General features: G+C 45.8%; 1 protein-coding gene across 1 annotated transcript in view; it reads left to right on the top strand.

Annotated features, from left to right (window-relative positions):
• KIAA1210 (KIAA1210 ortholog) overlaps positions 1–14,604 on the top strand; it is a 76,913-nt gene that overhangs the window by 16,471 nt on the left and 45,838 nt on the right. The window contains exon 2 of the mRNA XM_044936836.1: positions 13,649–13,695. Within this exon, the coding sequence (XP_044792771.1) occupies positions 13,649–13,695 (47 nt within the window). The remainder of the gene's footprint in view (positions 1–13,648; positions 13,696–14,604) is intronic.

Here is a 14,604-nt window from a genome sequence, read left to right as displayed (position 1 = left end):
TCCTGGTATCTCCCTCCTGTGGCCCTGTCAGCATTTCTCTGGAAACTTCTGGGTTCTTTTGCAGGCACTGGACCAAAAAGGTTTGAGAGTCAGGTGTGAGAGCAGACCTGACCTTAAGCAAAATGGATGCAGGTGAGCCAGGTACCACCCAAGCCTCAGTGCCCCAAGCACATCACTTCAAGCCAGAGTCCTCAGGCTCTTCCTGGTCACCCGGGGCTGGTGACTGTCCCCTGCTCTCTCTGCCCCCACCCCCAGCTCACCTATGCTGACACTCAGTGTCTCAGGCCTCAAGCTCTCAAACTTTTCTGCCTAGCAAATGGGCTTTCTGAGCGTGGGCTTCCCCTCCCAGGCTTTTCATGACGACTCCAGCCTACACCGAGAGGTCCCTTGCACTCTCTTTCACTACTTTAACATGGCACCACCCATAGAAGTGCCCTCTGGAACCGCCTATGCTGCACTGCCTCCCACCTGTGAATCCTCCCCTCCGAGGTTCTCCTTCACCGCTCTCACCCTTCCTCTTCCTTGACCTCATTTACAGCTAGATCTCAGCTTTTTACTACTGCCTTGCTGCTCCCTGTCCAACTTGGCTTTGTGATGTGTTCTGGACACACTTCTCCAGCTTAACCTTGGCTCTCTGCCTCCCTCTGCCCCCCAGTCCCCTGTACCACACACATGTGCAGGCGACACACACTCTGGCTTCCTGTGCCATGACTACTGGGCCCTGCAGAAGCCTCCTATATGGAGTCAATACCTAAGAGTTTATTTAGCTTTTGAGTCCTCATCTTCTTATGAATTCCTGTCCTAAAATATCATGAAAGAACACAAGACCAGTTTGTCTCACCTCCTCATTTTACAAATGCAGGAACAGAGTCCCAGCTGTGACTGAGGCAAGGCCACAAAGATGAGCTGTAGAAGGGCAGAATCAGGACCCAGGCCTTCTGATTCCCAATCAAGCCCTGCTCTCCATTTTTCATGTGTATCTTTTTCTTTGTCATCAGGGAATGGGTCGTTTTAGCGTAGCGCTTATGGGCTCTGGAGTCAAATGGCCTCATTCAAATCCTGCCCTCACCATGTACCCATGTGACCCCCGGGGAAGTTACTTAGCCTGTCAGTTTCCTCATCTAACAAATGGGAGTGGCATGAGAATAAACAGCACCTACCTCACAGATTTGCTCTGAGGATTAAAAGGGACGGTGTCTGCAAAACACTTCAGACAGTGTCTGCACATACTGAATGTCCAGTAAATGTTCGCTGTTTTATTTTATTATTGTCTCCATAGCCCCCAAATAGGACTGAGTACATAGTAGGACTGCATGTGTTACAGAGAGGCCTCGAGAAATAATAGTCTGACTTTGTTGTCTGATCGTAATGGTGGGTCTAATGCTAATGGTGCTAATTCTAATGGTGGGTGTTTTAGGCCAAGGAGAACGGAAAGATCTGGGGACCAGAGAGCACTTGGATAACTCTCCCTGCAGCTCTAGGTAGGCAGCTGCTTCTTTGCTCTGTTGCAGGGCTGTCCATGGGATTAAGGGGTAAGGAAATCTGGGGTTTTAAAGATACCCCCAAATATGACCTTGACTGAGACTGGCCAGGGCTCTCAGATTCTTGGAGGCATATTTATTTCAATGGTCCTGGACCCCTCGGTGATGGCAGCATCACCCTTCCTTCTTTCCACTTCCTCCCCGTGGAGACGTGGGACCTTGCTTTATTTCACCCAGGATTGGGAGGCCAAAGGCTATTCATCATAGCCATGAAGTGATTGCCTCTCCAGCCCCATCCTGTGGGCTAAGGGACCTTAAGATAAAACCCAGAAGTTACAAGTGGGCTTCACGAAAGTCACAGATAGTTCAGCTTGGGCTGAGGGCCTATTTTTGTGGCTGGGTTCTTTTCCTTTTATCTCCCCTGCCTCCCGGACCAGGGAACCACTGCCAATGCAGGAGCCAGCCAGCCACAGAGAATTCACAGCCTGCCCCAGCATCACTAACCTCTTTTCTTCTTCTTTTGCCTTTTATCCCTCCTTGAAGATTTTTTGATCCACACCCCCCACCCGCCTGATAGATTATTGACTACTAGGAGCAATAGCAAATTCAACAAATACAGGATAAAATAAAAAGCCTCAGACACACTCTGCTTGGGATGCACTTGAGAGCTGGAGGGGAGTTGGGGTCTAGATCTCTTGGCACCCAACACACACTTAAAGCTGTGAAATCTATCCTCAGGGCCCCTTGACTCCATTCTGGCTCTTCCTTGAGTCTCCCAGTGTCCCCATGTTTCCTGCTCCCCTTGCTGGTAACCCACTTCAGCCTGGCCATCCATGCTACAGACCTATCCCCTTTAATATCATGTGATCTCGCATCACAATATGTGTTCAGTGAGCCATTTTTGGCAGGACTCTATTGTTAAAATGACCAGCAAATCTTTGCAAAGATATTACGGACTGATAATGACTTAGCAAGTTATCCTGTTTTCAAGTCCTATAATGATCTAAAATGTGAGATTCTTTGGGGCAGGAGCAAGTGGGCATTTAATACCAGATTTTGCTAATTAAGGAGGGAGCAGCATGTAGTGGTCAAATCATGGGCTCTGAAATCCACCAGAACTCGGTTTGAGTCCTAGCTCTATTACTTACTGCTTGTATGGCCTTGCCCAGACTATCTGATTTCAGCGAGACTCAGTTTTCTCATCTGGGAAATGGGGCTGAATGTAAGAAAACAAAATAACACAGCTTACTTCATGGGCTCTGATGAGGTTCAATGAAATAATGCATGTAAAACCATTTTCACAGAGCCAACCTGGCACAGAGTAAGGACTCAGCAGTTTGATTGTATTAATTGTGTCATATGAATTGCCCCCTGACTGTGCAAGAGCAGAGCTTTTAATCATAGTCTATGTAGACAGAATACAACTCCCCATCAGCTAGGCTCTGAGGCCACCGGGGAGATGACAGAATGAACCTTTGAAGCCAAGTTCTCTGCATTTTTATGTATTTATTTTTTACTGCACTGGGTCTTCGTTGCTCCGTGGGGGCTCTTCTCTAGTTTCAGAGCATAGGCTTCTCATTGTGGTGGCTTCTCTTGTAGCGGAGCATGGGCTCTAGAGCACATGGGCTTCAATAGCTGCAGCACGTGGGCTCAGCAGTTGCAGCTCACAGGCTCTAGAGCACAGGCTCAATACTTGTGACACACAGGCTTAGTTACTCCAACAGCATGTGATATCTTTCCTGATCAGGGATCGAACCAGTGTTCCCTGTGTTGGTAGGTGGATTCTTCACCACTGGCTCACCAGGTAAGCTCTACCTCTGCATTTTTAACCTGCACCCCCAGTGTGCTAAGTCACTTCAGTCATGTCTGACTTTGTGACCCCATGGCCCATAGCTGGCCAGGCTCCTCTGTCCATGGGATTCTCCAGGCAAGAATACTGGAGTGGGTTGCCACGCTCTCCTCAGGGTATCTTCCTGACCCAGGGATTGAACCTGTGTCTCTTACATCTCCTGGCATTGGCAGGTGAGCTCCCACATCCCCAGCAGATCTAAGATGTTAGGAGCCACATGAGTTGGGTCTTTCTGTGCTTCTCCTGGTTTACTAGAGGGGTGAGGTGCAATGATGGGGAAAGAAGGCAGAACCAGAGCCTTTTCAAATGGAAGTGCTGGAGGAGGAAAAGGCACAGAGAAGGAAACAAAACAAAGAAGAGGAGGGTGGGGGAACCCTGCAGCCAGCGTGGCTGTGGCAGCTGTTTCTTGGAGATAAGGAGTGGATCTTTCCAGTTCCTCCCTTCTCCCACTGGAGAGATGATGCTCTGCAGACATTTTGAGCAGGTTTACAACCAAGACAACCTCTTCTTTTGAGGTTGTCAGGATAAAGACATGTGCTCTGGATGACAACAATCAGGGTGTTGACAGGTATTCCTGAAACGGGCTTCCATGTGATGGGGCAGTGGAGAGTGGTGGGCTGTCATTTTCCTCTGGCCTCTGGGTGTGGAAGAAAGGCCTGGGGGACAGTTACTCTCGAGCAGGTGTCCAAGGCAGGAGTCCCCTAGAGGGTGTGTCTGGGTGTCTGTTTGATGGTTCTGGTGGCCACGTGCCCACAGGTGAGGGCGTGGGGGTGTGGAGGAGCAGCCCTCTAGCCCTTGGACAACTTCCTGTTGATATCCATGGGCATTTGCAGGTTGGCTTTGCAGAGGCTGCTGAAGAGGTCTTTTCAAATAATGAGCCACCAAAGCTTTCCTGGTGGCTCAGATGGTAAAGAATCTGCCTGCAATGTGGAATACCCAGGTTTGATTCCTGGGTCAGGAAGATCCCCTGGAGAAGGGAATGGCAACCCACTCCAGTATTCTTCCCTGGAGAATCCCATGGACAGAGGAGCCTGGCGGGCTGCAGTCCATGGGGTTGCAAAGAGTCGGACATGACTGAGCTACTGACACTTTCGTTTTCAAAGCCATGTATCAGTTTCTGCTTTGGGCAGAGACCCACCCAGGGTCCTCAGAGCCAGGATGGACGACTGTCAAGATTGTTCTCCTCAAGTGTATGGGCACCAAGGAGGGAAAGAGGGCAGGTGGGATGAATTGGGAGATTGGAATGGACATATATACACTGTACTATGTATAAACTAGATAACTAATGAGAATCTACTGTATAGCATGGAACTCTACTCATTGCTCTGTGGTGACCTAAATGGTAAGAAAATTCAAAAAAGAGGAGATATATGTATACATACAGCTGACTCACTTGGCTGTACAGTAGAAACTAACACAACATTGTAAAGCAATTATACTCCAATAAAAATTAAAAAAAGAAACGATTTCTCCCAAGTCCAGCATCCCATGAGGGATGGGATGGGATCCTCTGCACCCAGGAGCATGAGCAAACAGAGGTTCCAGAGCTAACAGGTTGGCTTCAAGCCTGCTGAGACATGCTGCCACCCTGGCCCCAGCTGTGAAAATGCCAGTCATGCTGCCGACCTCAGAAAGCCCTGATTTGTGCATGGAATAGTCAGAGCCTGGGTGGGACTCAGCATCACAGCTGTAGCACTCTGAGTGAATGCTGCCAGTCAGTGGGGTGACTGGCCATGTCAGACAACTGATAACTGGTGGGCTTGTTAGGTGGGACTTCTAGAGCTCGTTATGTGATTCGAGGGGCAGCTATCTCCATCATGGAGTCCAAGGGCCACATTTCAAGAATTGGCCAAATCTTTGGTTTCCTCCCGCCAATCTCATGCAAGGAAAAGAGGAAGAGGGAATGATCACGTTCCATTAGAGGTTAGCTTATTTTACAACTAGTAAGGGGAAAAGGGGCCCTTTCTCATACTTTCATTTCAGGGGGAGCCCTGGTTCCTCACTGAGTTGGCATCCTGGCAAAAGACACTTCCTCTAGACGTAGCTGGGTGCTTCCCCTCCCCCTTCCCAGGTCATGCCTCAGAATGATCGGCCCAAGAATCTACATCCACTGGTTGGTGGTTACACAGCACACACACCTGGCTGAGGGGACAGAGTATAGACATATTTGAAAGAAGTTGGTGACATTCTCTTAACAAAGTGAGCCTTCAGGGTTTTCACCTGTTCTAATATTTGGCAAGGTCTATCTAACATGCTCAGCCGACAGGCCACTTGAGAGAGTGGTAACCTATGTTCTTGAGCTTGTGGTGGAATGGGTTGGGGAAGGGGATAAACAGTCCCCTCATGGACCTCTTACCAAATTCTGCCTTGTGGCTTACATGGCTCCAAACCTGCCCCACTTTTTACTTCATTCTCAATTAGAGCTGGGGCCCATAGGACTTGTATTTGTATTCTATTCATATTCATGTTCATTGCTGTGTAACAAATGCCAAAAATTTGAGTGTCTTACCACACAAATTTATTATCTCTCAGTTTCTATGAATCAAGAGACTAGGCGTGGTTTATCAGGCCCTCTGCTCAGGGCCTCACAAGACTGCAGTCAGTGGATCAGACAGGGCTGAGGGCCCATCTGAAGTTATCTTCCAAACTGACTGCTTGTTGGCAGAATGCAGTTTCTCTGAGGCTGTGGGGCTGAGGTCCCTACTTCCTTGATAGCCGTCAATCAAGGGTTGCCCTCGGCCACTGCCGTTCTCTGCCACTTGGTCCTCTCCACAATATGGCAGTTTGTTCCTTCCAGGCCCACAGGAGAGTGTCCACTGCAGCTTTGAATCTCTCTGACTTCTATATGTGATCTCTACACCCACTTTTTTTTTTTTACTTCAGACAGCAAAGAGCATTTATTCACCAAGATAACTATATTGGTAAAGATGCTTTCAGATTTTTATGAAATTATTTCCAGTCATATATCTGAGACATTTAATAATTGTTAAATGTCTGTTTAACAATAAATAACTGTCACACTGGGATTTCTTTGGAAGGAATGATGCTAAAGCTGAAACTCCAGTGCTTTGGCCACCTCATGCAAAGAGTTGACTCATTGGAAAAGACTCTGATGCTGGGAGGGATTGGGGGCAAGAGGAGAAGGGGATGACAGAGGATGAGATGGCTGGATGGCATCACTGACTCGATGGATGTGAGTCTGAGTGAACTCCAGGAGTTGGTGATGGACAGGGAGGCCTGGCCTGCTGCGATTCATGGGGTCACAAAGAGTCGGACACGACTGAGCAACTGATCTGATCTGATCTGATATTACAGTGTACAGGTAAATCTTACCACTGTATTGCATGTGTGAATGCTAAGTCTCTCAGTCGGGTCCGACTCTTTGCAACCCCATGGACCATAGCCTACCAGGCTTCTCTGTCCGTGGGATTCTCCAGGCAAGAATACTGGACTGGGTTGCCATGCCCTCCTCCAGGGGATCTTCCTGACCCAGGGATTGAACCCAAGCCTCAGGCACCTCCTGCATTGGCAGGCAGGTTCTTTACCACTAGGGCCACCTGGGAATCCCCTACTGTATTAGCTATGTCATTTTGAAAGTATTATTGTGCAACCTTTTTAACAAAAGTTCTGCTAGAAAATTATGCCCTAATGTCCTAAGGCACGTTATATATAAAGAATCCCATGGCTGATTCATGTGAATGTAGGGCAAAAACCACCACAATATTGTAAAGTAATTAGCCTCCAATTAAAATAAATAAATTAATTTAAAAAATAATTAACTTCTTATGATCCTCAGGGGAATTGATAAAGTAGCCATCCAAACATTGTTTGTAAGGCTTGTTTCTGGCTAAATCCCTGTTTAGAGGGTCCATTGATGACCAATGACTTTGGTACTGTTTCTTCCAAACTACTTAAAAATAAAAATCAGCATCAAAATATTGGGCAAGCCAATGTCTTATTAACAATATAAGAGTTTTGTATGAAATATGAAAACCTTTTTAGTTGTATCTTTGGGGTGAAGGACTGAGATCTAGAAAATGAAATACGGAAACACTAGTCAAATTTTATGATCACATCCATAGACACACTGTTTTTTAATTGGAGGAAAATTACTTTACAATGTTATGCTGGTTTCTGCCATATAACAATGCAAATCAGTCACAATTATACATATATCTTCTCCTTCTTGAGCCTTCCTTCCCCCTCCTATCCCATCCCCCACCTCAAGGTCATCATAGAGCATGAGGCTGGGCTCCCTGTGCTACATAGTAACTTCCCTCTAGCTATCTATTTTACACGTTGTTGTTCAGTAACTAAGTTGTGTCCAGCTCTTTGTGACCCTGTGGACTGCAGCATGCTAGCTTCCTTGCCCTTCACTTTCTCCTGGAGTTTGCTTAAACTCATGTCCATTGAGTTGGTGATTCCATCCAACCTTCTCATCCTCTGTCACCCCCTTCTCCTTCCCTCAATCTTTCCCAGCATCAGGGGCTTTTCCAATGAGTCAGCTGTTCGCATTAGGTGGCCAAAGTATTGGAGCTTCAGCTTCAGCATCAGTCCTTCCAATGAATATTCAGGGTTGATTTCCTTTAGGATGGACTGGTTTGATCTCCTTGCTGTCTAGGGGACTCTTAAGAGTCTTCTCCAGCACACATGATAGGGTATATATGTCAGTGCTACTTTCTCAATTCGCCTACCCTCTCCATCCTCTGCTGTGTCCACAAGTCCATTCTCTATGCATAGATGCACTTTTTAAAAGAGACCACCTGATTAGGCCAGGTCCACCCACACTCAAGGGGTGGGGATTTATAAGGCATGCAAACCAGGGAGGCAACAACCTTGGGGGTCATTGTAGAATTCTGCCTACCACAGACTCTATGAAAAACATTTTAATCTATCAATTTTTTTAAATGAGGCCAGCTGCTTCTCATTAGCATTCCCCACTCTGGGAAGGCAGCAAAGCTGTCTAGCAAATTCTACTGAATCCTTAAACATGACCAGGCTGTGGTTAAAACATTTCAACAACCTTGGAAGACAGGCCTTTTTATTTGTTTTTTCTCTCCTCCCCTCGCCTCCCCAGAGCCCTTGTTCAGCTCTTAAGTCAGATGGTTTGAAAAGGAAAAGGCTGTTCTGGGGCTTCAGCATCTGGGGCTGGCCTAGAGAGAGCAAGGCCGTGTTTAAATAATGACTCACAATGAAACTTTCTATTTCTGCTGGGTCAGGCTTCCCGATGACCATTATTACAGGACTTTATGCTCTCTGGAAGTGGTTCTGAAGGCCTCTCATCCTTTGCTGGATAACAACATACGTTATCTCCTTTTTCCTTACTCAATTTGCCAGCTTTTTCATGGGACTTCATGTAGAGGGGTTTTTTTTGCTATGAGTGTATCTCAAGTTGTTCCCATATGTTTAAGCAAGCAAGTAATTCTCCCTGATTCCTATTTGTCACTACATCCCCCCTCCCCTAACTCCTGCACTCATCCATCCATAAACAGTGGGCACCTTCATGAGCCTGGTATCATGCTAGGTGCTGTGTTAGTTGGTCCATCATGTCCAACTCTTTGCAACCCCATGGATTGTAGCCCGCCAGGCTCCTCCATCCATGGGATTTTCCAGGCAAGAATACAGGAGTGGATAGCCGTTTCCTTCTCCAGGGGATCTTCCCAACCCAGGGATGGAACCTGGGTCTCCTGCATTGCAGGCAGACTCTTTACCATCTGAGCCACTAGGGTGCTAGGTGCTGGGGATCTCCAGATAAGTGAAATGGGGTCCCTGTCTTCAAGGGGATATCAACTACGACAGACACGTCCAAGGGGCAAGGGGCAGGGGCAGAGGGGCAAGGGCGTGGGGTGAGGGCAGTATCTTTGAGCTGGATTTTGAAGAATGTGTAAGATTTCAAGGATGCGGGGCCAAGGGAGGCGGTGTTCTGGGCCAAGTGGACAGCTTGTGTGGAGCACAGACAAAGCAAAAGAACACGCTGTGTTCAGGCAATGACAAGTGATTCAGGGAGACCAGATCATGAGGGTGCGAGTGGGGGTGGACTGCTGGAGAACAAGAGGGGGCGGGGAGCACCTGCTAACTGAGAGCTTTGTTAAGATCTTGGCTGTGATCCTGCAGGCAACAGGAAGGGGGTGAACTCGTCTAAGCTCATGGTTAGATTGAGATAGCACCGAGGTGACAGCAATTTTTGCTAAACATCATAAATAAAACTATAGACCAGCCCAGAAGCAGTGCCAAGGCCACCGTTAAAGAGCACTGGTTTAATTAAGGAACCAATTCACTTTAAACTTCTATAAGCCATAATGAGAAACATGAAAGTAATGCAGTCTGGGACTCCCCTGGTGGTCCAGTGGTTAAGACTCTACGCTTCCACTGTGGGGGACATAGGTTTGATCCCAGGTCAGGGAACTAAGCTCCTGCATGCTGTGCAGTGCAGTCAGAAGAAATAAATTAAAAAAATAAATATAGCCTTTCCTCCTCTCTGAAGAGATACTGGGGAAACAAAGCTCTGGTTAATAAGGTCAGCCTGGGGGAAATGGAAAGAAGTTTTGCCTATGGTGGTGGCTGGAAAGGAGGATGAGGCAGACTGTGTTTCCCTGAAATCTCATCTAGGAGGACCTGGGCCTCGCCTGGCAGAGTGGGGCTCCACACACAGGCATCTCGTGCCTGGGACACCTGGGAGCGGAGTCTCTGTGACAAGGACAAGAGAGCTTGGTTCCGTGCAGGTGGATAACCTGGTGGCGGGGCCTGCCTTTCTGGGAGCTACTAGGCTAGTGAATAAGAAGGTTCTTCTCCCAGGACAAGTCTTCCTTTGCCTCCTGTAGCATGCTTCGACTTCTAAGAAACTTCTGACCACAAAGATGGTTCTTTCGTTACTTCTCCTTTTATTGAATCTAGGCATTTACTCCACAAACATTAATCAAGTGCCTTATATATCTGCCTGTGATGCAGGAGACCCAGGTTCAATACCTGGGTTGGGAAGATCCCCTGGAGGAGGGCATGGCAACCCACTCCAGTATTCTTGCCTGGAGAATTCCACAGACAGAGGAGCCTGGTGGGCTACAGTCCATGGGGCTGCAAAGAGTCAGATACAACTTAGCAACTAACACTTTCACTTTATATATGTACCAGGTACATTCCAGGTGCTGGGAGATCCAGTCATGATCAAAACAGACAAGGCCCCTGCCCTAATGGAATTTACATTCTAGTAGAGGAGACAGATAAGACGTTGTAACTAAATTAATATAGAATATAATTTCAGATAGTGATGACCAGCAAAGGATAAAGTGACAGAGACTAGAGGCTTTAACTAGAATGATCACAGAGGTTCTGTCTGAGAGGTAACCTCGGAGCTGAGTTGACTTCTATAAAGGAGGCATTCATGCAACCATCTGGGGAAAGAGCCCTCCGGGCAGAGGGAGCAGCAAATCAAAGACCCTGTGATTGAAAGAGGTTGGGCGTGCTAGGGATTAGCATGAAGGCCAGTGAGGCTAGAGCGGAGGAAGAAGATGGGAGGGTAGCAGGCTTGGTGGTCAAGGTGGGCATAGTTGTGGGACCAGAGCACATAAAACCCAGGAGGAGTGAGTGTGAGGGGACCCAATCATCTGATACACACTGTTAGGTGGAAATGTTGGCTGCATGCATGCGCACTTAGTCACTTCGATCATCTCCAACTCTGTCCGACACCCTGGACTGTAGCCCACCATGCTCTTTTGTCCATAGGATTCTCCAGGCAAGAACACTGGAGTGGGTTGCCATGCCCTCCTCCAGGGCATCTTCCCCATCCAGGGATCGAGCCCATGTCTCTTATGTCTCCTGCATTGGCCAGCAGGTTATTTACCACTTGCACCACTGGGAAAGCCCCCAGAAATGTTGGCTACACAGATGCTATAGGAATGTGGTGTTCAGGGATGAGGCTCAGTCTAGAGACAGACGTTTTGGATTCTAGTGTCTAGATAGTATTGATAAAGTTTGAATGAGATCATCTAGAATATGGATAATGAAGGAAATGGCAGCCCACTCCAGGATTCTTGCCTGGGGAACCCCATGCACAGAGGAGCCTGGCGGGCTACAGCCCATGGAGTCACAAAGAGTCAGACACAACTGAAGTGGCTTAGCACACAGAATATGGTAGTCAGTAGCCCCAGAACATTTGAAATGTGGCCAGCCCAAATTGAGAAGTGCTAGACACATAAAATACAAACCAGATTTCAAAGACAGTATATAAAAAAAAGAACATAAAATACCTCATTGATATTATTTTTATAATTATTGTATGTTGAAATGATAAAACTTTGGTTCTACTAAGTTAAGTAAAATACATTATTAAGATTAACTTCACCTGTTTCTTCTTGCTTTTTAAAATGTGGCTACTAGAAAATTTTAAATTACCTCTGTGGCTTGAAATTGTGGCTCCTGTTAACATTTCCATGTGATGGTGCTGGTCTAGGAAATCACTGTAGATACAGAAAAGGGCCAAGGGTAGAGCCCTCAAATGCTACAACATTTCACATCCAGGGAAAGGAGGAAGATACAGCCAAGGGGGGTGAGAAGGAATAGCCAATGATGTAGGAGGAAAATGAAGGGAGTATGATGTGATGTTCAGAAAGGCAAGTGATAAACTTATTCAACAAGGAGGGAGTGTCAGATGCTGCTGGGAAGGCAGTTCAAGTAGCAGAGGGTTGGATTGAACATGAGCAGTTTTACTGCAGTGGTTTGGAAGTAGTTGGGTTTGGAAAGCTGGTTGGAGAGAGCACAGAAGTGAAGACATAAGAGTGGTAAGTTAAGAGAGCTCTTTAAAGTTTGGCTTTAAAGAAATGCAGAGAAATGGGTGGTAACAGGAAGAGGATTTCAAATCTGGAGAAGGTTCATGTGTTTGGTTGTGGTTGCTGGTTTGTTGGTTTGGAAGGGGAGACAGCTCTGCTGATGGTGGTACTGTCCTCAGGGCCCTCAGCTGGGGAAATAAGGCAAGTATGCCAGAAAGAATTTGAGACAGTTGAAACTCAAAGGTTATTTAGATCGAATGATTTTCTTAGAGCTCTAGGAACACAGATGCTGGCAGGACGCCTTCTTTCTTTGTTTTCCCTTTGTCTTTCATCTTTTTTCTTTTTGGTTGTCCTTCCCCGTCTTTCTTCTACCCCTGACAGTGGTGGGTCAAAAGCAACGTTAGCCTGCTGTGGCCTGGTATTTTGGAAAATGGGCTCCTTTTCCATGGGCTTCTTTAAAGCTCAGAGATAGTTTATTTCCCAAGTGTCTAAGAAGCCTTTCTTAGTGGCAGGGGAAAGGGACACCGCCATGTTTATTAAGATGTCACAGGGACTCACCAGTGATATGAATTGTTCCTGGCCTAAGGAATTCTCCTGTTCTCCTGTTGAATTTCTGAGGGGCTTCTGAATTTCTCTATCCCTTTGCTTCTTCCAGATCTCCAGATGGAACTTGTGTGTGTGTATATGTATATATATATTGTTTGTGTCATAATTAGTGAGTACTGTGTGGATCTGGGGTTGTCATCTTCAGGCAGAATTGTGATATTGGATTATAGAGTTTGAGTGATTTGAATAAAGTGCCAATACCTTTCAGTCAAAGCCCACCTGGAACACATCTGCCATTGAACAAGCTGGTTTTATTATTCATTGCAGTGAGAAAGAACACAAACCCGTGGGGAACCATGGGACTTTTCAGTGAGAGAGTCTCAAGTCATTTTGATACCAGGACCCTGTCAGCTTTCCATGTGGTTTGGAAACTTTTGCTTGCCAAGGCCTCAGTCACTCTCGGTGGGTGACTGCTCAAGTTCGTCTTCACCTCAGAGCCTGTGGTCACCACATCAGAGCTTACAGCTAGAGGGCAGTGCAGGCTGGGCCTGGAGCCCATCCATGAAACAGCAGTGGCATGTTGACTATTTCTGGAAGCAGAAGAGATCCAGGGTAGGGAGAGGGAATCCAGAACCTACTTAATTCAACTTGATGGTACTTGAATCAAGACCCCAAGGGGAGCTATGATAAGGAGCTATGATAAGTCCCTGCCTGCCTCTCCACAGTGCTCCTGCTGTATGTGAATATAACATCCTTTCTCTGGGTTATGGTACCGATCAGAACCCTTCCCCTCCATACACCAACTCCGATTAAAAATGTCAGCATAATTTAAAAAGTGCGATTATCAATTGATATGCTTCCCTAGACGTATCATCTCTAGCTTTGGCTAGAATGAATGGAAAATGTATTATGATTAAGGTTAATATAAAGGAAAAAAATCTAAAGCATTATATTATTGTTGTTTTAGTTGCTAAATCATGTCTAACTCTTTTTGACCCCATGGACTATAGCCCTCCAGGGTGCTCTGTCTGTGGAATTCTCCAGGCAAGAATACTGGGTAAGTTGCCATTTCCTTCACCAGGGGATTGTGCCTAACCAGGGTTCAAAACTGGGTCCCCTACAGGTTCTTTACCACTGAGTCACTCGGGAAGGCCAAAACATTATATAGGAATACCTATATCTTGATAGCAAAAGCAGTACAGAAGATGAAAAATAATATGAAATTTCAGAGTATTATTTTTAGATATGTAAGTAATTCCTTGTGCTTTTGAGTCTACAGAGGCTAAAATTTAAGCAAAAGGCTTGTTGAAATTATTGCTATGTATTATGTATCATTTCTTTAAATAAAAAATTTGAGACTTGCCTAAAAAAACAAAAATGTACAGTAGACTCTCAGTTGATTATCTGCACTAATGGAAAGGAGGCCAAGGACAGATAATTCTCCTATGACATAGAATCAGAGTCAAGGGAGAATTATCCTTTTGATGGTCACTTTGGCTGTTTCTCATTTTGGGCTACTTAAAACAATGTTGTAAGAAACATTCTTGCATGTATATTTTTGTGTGCAAGTGTGAGTATAGCTACAGGGTAAAGTTCCAGTTGTGATGTTACTGTATGAAAAGGTATGTATATATTTTTTTTATTTTGATACTGTGAAAGTGCTTATTCAGAGAGCAATTTACACTCCATAATGTATGAACATGTCTATTTTTCCCATCTTTGTCAGCATGGAACATCAAAATTAAAACTTCTTGACAATCTGATAGGTGAAAATGTTGACTTGATATTTTGATTTACATTTCTTTAATTCTGAGTAGGACTGAGCATTTCTTTATGTATTTCTTTTTTGATAAACTTCCTGTTGTATCATTTGCCCCATTTTATATCCAGTTGTTTGTCTTTTATTGATTTATATGCACTCTTGCCAGTTAAGAAAATCGACCCCGAAATCTATATTTGCTGTAAG

The sequence above is a fragment of the Bubalus bubalis genome, chromosome X (assembly GCF_019923935.1).
Source record: "Bubalus bubalis isolate 160015118507 breed Murrah chromosome X, NDDB_SH_1, whole genome shotgun sequence".
Taxonomy (NCBI): Eukaryota; Metazoa; Chordata; class Mammalia; order Artiodactyla; family Bovidae; genus Bubalus; species Bubalus bubalis.
Note: the sequence above shows the minus strand (reverse complement) of the source record. Positions and strands in the feature narration are given on the sequence as shown.